Here is a 6,005-nt window from a genome sequence, read left to right on the forward strand (position 1 = left end):
CAAAGCAAAGGTTAGGTACCCACATTTTGAAGAAATGAATTGTGCTCAGAAGAGCCAAGTTCTCTCCATTCAGAACAAAGGACGTCCAGACAACGAGATCAAGTGCAGATGTTGACAATGTGACATCCAAAGTTAGATGTGATGAATCTTGCCCAGAAATCCCATGTATCATCTCAGTTACCCAGCCTTAAATATTACACAGTATGGATTCTGTGTTCTCTCCGAAGCTTGATACTCCCTGATCCTACCAGATGTAAATCCACAATCTTTTTTTCCCCTCCTTAAAAAGGCACATGCCAACGAGTTAATTAATACTTCTTCCTCAAGCAATTAATACTTGCACCTGACAAAAATACTTGGGGATACCTTACCTATTGCTCAGAAAGACATTTTTGCTGTCACTGTTTCTATCACAATAATCAGCTTTTAAATCTGCAGCTCAGAACTAGTCCTTGCTACTTGATTGTTCGGTGTCCTTCACTGAATAATTGCCTTACTATTTTTGCTGGGAACTTCTGTTAGCATTTTTCATCTTACTTTGGCCCTCGGTAGTCTCATAATTCTTAGAGACTGTGGCTGACATTAGAAAGTGGCCAAAAGATTATATTGTTTTGAATCAAGATAAAATTGACTTTTAAACACAGTTAACCCAAATATATGATGCCCCTTTACCAGATTTTTATTTCTATGTCAAAACATCTGTAACGAGGAAAATGAAGGATAATAAGGCTTTTCATTAGAATAAAAAAAAGAGAAATCCCTATGTCTATAATTTCAGGCTTCTCTACATTCCAGTATTCCCCCTTCTATCAACAAATGACTTTTATATTTAAGCTACATCAGATCACACAATCTCATTTACTTACAGATTCTAGCAAACAAGTTTATTAAAAAACCCCAAACAAATCAGAACACAGAACTAATACACATAAACTTTCACTTTGTGGACATCCTTGTCTTCGCATTCCCTTTTCTTGTTGTAGTAATAGAATGTATTGTCCCTTCTCTGAAGTTTCTTAACAAATCCAGTTTCTGGCCAACACTCTACCTACAAATAGAATAAAAAGAATATATGTTCACCTGAAAATGCTCACATTAAATGATGTTTGTGTGTTATATTGCAAAGAATATAAGGTAGACTTCCATGGGGAAATCTCATTAGCACCTAAACACTACTTTGCTATTAATTTGCTTAACTTTTAAAAAAAGATTAAGAACAAGATGTCAGAAACCAGTTTTGTGGTCTAGTATAAAAACTATGTGAACAGAAAAGCCTAGAAATAAAGATATAAGAATATTTGATAGACTAATTTAAAAAGTGGACTAGTCAAAGCTTTTAAAATACCTCATTTAGGAATAAAACATTGATGCTCTTCAGTCACTCAGTAACCTGAGAAGCCAAAAGATTCCACTTCCATAAGACTGACACAAACTTAAAGGCTTCTTCAGGATCCTTCTGACCATGAAAAATGTGCTTTTCATTACTAGTTTCACAAAAATAAAGTGAGCTACATGTATCATAGTCTCAAAGACAGAAGGATCAGAATGCAGGCTCATTTTACACTGAGTAAGTGGTGCTCTTTAATTTTATCAGGGTGTAATTGTCTATGGCTGTGCCCTGTCATAAATCTTAGACTGATCCTACCACACTACTTGCATAATTTCCTTCTGCAGTTAAAGGAATTTATACCACAGCCTTTACAGTGGTATCCAAGCCCACAATAACATAATAAACTGCCTGTCACTATGCAAGTCAACTTTTTGGTATGTTTTGATTTAACTGAAGGGTAACTTTTGTACGAACATTCTGCCCTTTCTTATGTGCACAGAAGGTTATGATCTTTTACAAGTGGATTTTCTCATGCTGTGTATGCTGCTTAGGAAGACAAAGTACAGAAGATAGTATGTTGTCTGCTGTATTAACCTCCTGGTGGCTGTTCTGATCATCTGGCCATTATCTATTAGTTCACTGTAGTGACCAGAGGACCACGTCCTTGATGTTCTCAGCTGGTAAAAGCTTGTGCCACAACTACAGCCGAAATCAAAAATTCCTGTTGTGGACAGAATAGAAGCCAAATTTTGAGTGTGCATGAGTTCTGATAATGCTGCCACACAATTCAGCTGTAAAACTGACGTCAGTAGCAATGACACAAGGACTGACTCTCTGGATAACAAACGAGTTTCTTATCAGGTCTGTTGGCAGAGTAAAGGGGAAACTTCACAGATAACTCTTTGATACATTCCTTTTCTCAAAACTGAATTATTCTTTCAGGTAGCAGCTACATCTATTAAAAGAATTCTATAGTGCTTCTAAACGCCTAAGAGAGGGGGAATAAAACCACAAGCTGGGCACTGTTTCTGTTTTACTATTGTGAAATAAGTTATTCTGCACAGTTAATTATAGCTCAAGAATTCATGTCAGACACGGAGGAAAAACCACTAACGAAAAAACTAGTTTAAATGAAAGGAAATGAGTGGCACCTCCATTTTCACTTAATTGTTTAACATGAGACAGAAGTTTAAAGCAATAACCTTCGCAGAGTTCTAAATCTTACCGTATCAACCTGTTTCACTTGTTTATATTCAACCTCATCTCTGTATCCAGCTTGCTGAAATCTGTACAAGTTCTCCACATCGCCTGACCATTTTTGGGCACGATATACAGATTTTGGGTTGATGTCAGCTTTAGCCACCATTCCAGAAACTTCAGACTTTTTCCTGAAATAAGATTTTTAAAAAATAAATACAGAAGATAGAAGCAAGATATTTTCTTAGGGACATACAGAAATGGGTAGAACAAAATCTAAAAATAAAGGAACTACAAATAGTACAATATGATCTTCTCCTCAAAGTCTGAGGCTAAAAGAGAAAAATATTATAAGCAGTTGGAATCAAACGAAATGCACTACTTGATCTCAAACAAACCCAACTCATCTATACTTTTATATATACTTCTACTGCTCAACTTTACCTACCTAAAATTTATTTGTGCACATAATGCACAAAAAATCCCAAAACAAAACAGTATTTTTTTTTCTATTTTTCACATCTTTGTAGGTGCTATCCCTTTGAGGCAAGCAGTTTTTCGGGTTCTTCTTTCTTCATGCTGAAGGGACACCAAACTGGGAACCATAAAAAAAAGGAGCCGGGCTGTCACTGAGTAACAGGAAACGCTCAGGGTGGGAGCGAAGGCAAAAGGAGAAATGTGCTGTCACACGGCCACAGAGGAGATGACAAAGAAGAGATCTTAAGAAATAAAATGTATAAGGAGACAAAGCACCCAACCCACCAGCATTCATCATATTCTACTCTTGCCTCATCAAACTCTGCACTGACTGCCCCTGATTTCCTCCTCACGCAAAACCCATTTGATCAGTCTGCTGAGAAATAGTTAACAGGTTAATCGACTGCTAAAGCTGGACAGAGCAGAACTGGGGCAAGATGAAACTCAAGCAGTGAAAAAAACCCCCAAAAACTCAACACCCCAAAAACCAGAATAAAATAAGCAATAAAAAATAGAATAAAATTGCAGAGCCAGTAGAAACTTAGCAGGGATGGATTTTAACTACATTTCAAAAAAATATAAACCAAGTGACTTCTACCTTATATCTGAATTTCACTGCATTTCCTTTCTTGAGTGTATCTTATTCTGCCACTATGATAGAACCATATGTTGCTTCCACAAGCAAAACAAGCAGAACACTATCACGTCTCGCAGATATGATCAGAAATTAGTCCTTTCCTAGTTTTGTAATGCCACCAAGCTTCAGCTGCATAATTAGGAAGGTATCTCCAAGGAAGGAGAAGAGGCCTCTGGATTTTGCAGTGAGAGGATGAACAGTCTCACTCCCTGTGGGTAGTATGCTGCCTCCAAATCCTGTGCAGAGAGTAAAATTTCCTTACTTAGCAAGCTCCTGTACGAACTGAGAGCCTGAAAAGTTGAATGCTGATGTCTGATCAAATGCACAAATGCCCTTAGTCAGTTAGAAAGCAGAAAAGGAGGAAAAAGAAGTATTTTACGACAGCATAGAAATTGTTGGGAAAATGATATCAAGTATTATTGTTGTCATAATGTGGAAATAGTAGAAGTCTGCATCTCTGTCATCTAACTTTATGGGAGCCATTAGCACACAAAGAAAGAGCCTTTCATCTCCTACTGCATACACTTTACTAAAGATCAATAAAAATATTCACAAGGGCTCTTCTCCAGCAATACTAAACTATTTCTTGCAGTTCAGCACACCAAACATTCTTTTACCAGGCTCTGCAGCATTTTCCAATTGAAGGCAGCCATTTACTACAAAAAATAAGAAAAGGTATTTTTCCAACCTAGTTCTGAGGTGTAACATACGTATTGACATGCTGAACATATGTTCTTATTCTAAATCTTTAGTGTAGTCTTTGATTTCAATAAAATTTTTTATCTGTTGCCCCGTATATGCTCATCGATGTCTGATGAGAACTGTTGTAAACCAATATTGTTAGCAATAACATTAGACCTTAATAAATGCTAAGCTATAATGAATTTAAGTGTCTTATGATAACTTACATGTTATCAGTGTTAAGTACCTCTTCACAGGTTGCACTGAATTCCTTTAATGAAAGTTCTTCAAGATACCTAGATAGGCACGGCACTTCTGGAGTCACCATTAATTCAGATGGCCCATCCACAGGCGTTCCTGCTTAAAAAAAATGTATAAAGCTTATATATTTAAGGAGCAAGCTTGGTGTCTTCAAATAATAAAAGAACCATCCTGATATGTTTAGGCTGCTATTTAAGCCCTTTAAAAATTGTACACTTTGTCTATTGCACCCGGCACAGAGCTGGTTTCATTGTAGAAGAGCACAAGATGAGCTGTACTCCAGAGAGCCTGCAACTCAGGGAAGAGGCAAAAGACAGCAGACAGGTACAGGCAAATGAAACAATGCAAGAGAATGGTAAGAAAATATTGAGCATAATACTGACACTTTTCATTTAAAGGCAATTGTTGGACAGTGAACTGGACTTTACTAAGACAATGATGTTTGCCTACTCTTAATTTAGGGGAAATAGAAAAAATCCATATAACTCTGTTTTGGCTTTGGGAAAAATATTTTTTATTGTCAATCATAGCACAACTGTAGAATCCTAACTAGCTTGAGCTCGCACGGGTTTTCCTTAACACTTACACAAGTTGCAAGGGTGTGTGGGAGAGTGTCTGTTCCTTTAAGGGCATCTGGTCGAGGACCTTTTTTCAATGCAACAAGGGATAACAAGAAAGAGAGAAAGTGATAAAACGAGAACATATGGTGACACAAACCTGACCAGGAAATTATAAGGGAGGCAGTGACAAGAGCCAAACCTGGTCAGCCACACTAATTGATGTGGGCATGTGGGAGTGTGAGAATGTTTATTCCAGCAAGGTTATCTGATCAGGGACCTCATCAGCTGGGAAACTAAGGAAAAAGGGGAAACTAGAAACAAAATATACAGAGACACAGATCTGACAAAACCAACTTAGAGACCATGACAAGAAACAAACCTCACCACTCACACTAATTGATGGGCTATCAAGAAACAATTTCCAGGAAGATCTGTCCAGGCTTTGCAACTGGTAAGACTGTAAACCAGGGGGACCAGAGACTCTGAGGAGGACAGAAGTTGTACAGACCCATAAGAAATGTGCAGGGGAAAGGGAGAAGGGAGCAACAAAGATGGGAACAGACAGAAAGGAGCATACAAGTGGCTGATGATGTGTTAAAAAGGGCCAGTCACTACACTTCCCTGGTTGAGCCCTGTGCCTGATCATCACAGTCTGTCCTACCTCTTTATGTCTTAATAAATCTTTTCTTAACTATCTCTCTGCATAATCTCACTCTCTATCCCCTGTGTGTGAGTGGGTGCTGCAAGGACCAAGTGGCAGTTACTGGTGAGACTTGTGTGAAAATGGGTGCTGGATCCTGGAGTCAAATCAGGGTTATGGATGCCTGATGTCAGCCACTGGAGCAAGTGCAGGATGTCTAAA

The 6,005-nt window shown here is 38.0% G+C and overlaps 1 protein-coding gene across 1 annotated transcript; it reads right to left on the reverse strand.

Moving 5' to 3' along the window:
* Nucleotides 1-919: 919 nt before the first annotated feature.
* On the reverse strand, nt 920-4,650 carry MEIG1 (meiosis/spermiogenesis associated 1). Its single transcript, XM_009868790.1, has 3 exons — nt 4,550-4,650; nt 2,556-2,718; nt 920-1,048 (listed from the first exon to the last, which is right to left on the reverse strand). The coding sequence occupies exons 1-3, from the start codon at nt 4,648-4,650 to the stop codon at nt 920-922; spliced, it is 393 nt and encodes a 130-aa protein (XP_009867092.1).
* Between the last annotated feature and the right edge of the window lie 1,355 nt (nt 4,651-6,005).

Source organism: Apaloderma vittatum, unplaced genomic scaffold (genome assembly GCF_000703405.1).
Source record: "Apaloderma vittatum isolate BGI_N311 unplaced genomic scaffold, ASM70340v1 scaffold15924, whole genome shotgun sequence".
NCBI classification, from domain to species: domain Eukaryota; kingdom Metazoa; phylum Chordata; class Aves; order Trogoniformes; family Trogonidae; genus Apaloderma; species Apaloderma vittatum.

Bases quoted from the DNA above. Each gene is read 5' to 3' on its own strand.
- MEIG1 (XM_009868790.1), bottom strand. From the start codon at position 4,650: ATGGTGACTCCAGAAGTGCCGTGCCTATCTAGGTATCTTGAAGAACTT. The intron at 2,719-4,549 runs GTAAGTTATCAT...ATCTTATTTCAG, and splicing joins GTACTTAACACTGATAACAT to GAAAAAGTCTGAAGTTTCTG. The intron at 1,049-2,555 runs GTAAGATTTAGA...TTCTATTTGTAG, and splicing joins AAGTGAAACAGGTTGATACG to GTAGAGTGTTGGCCAGAAAC.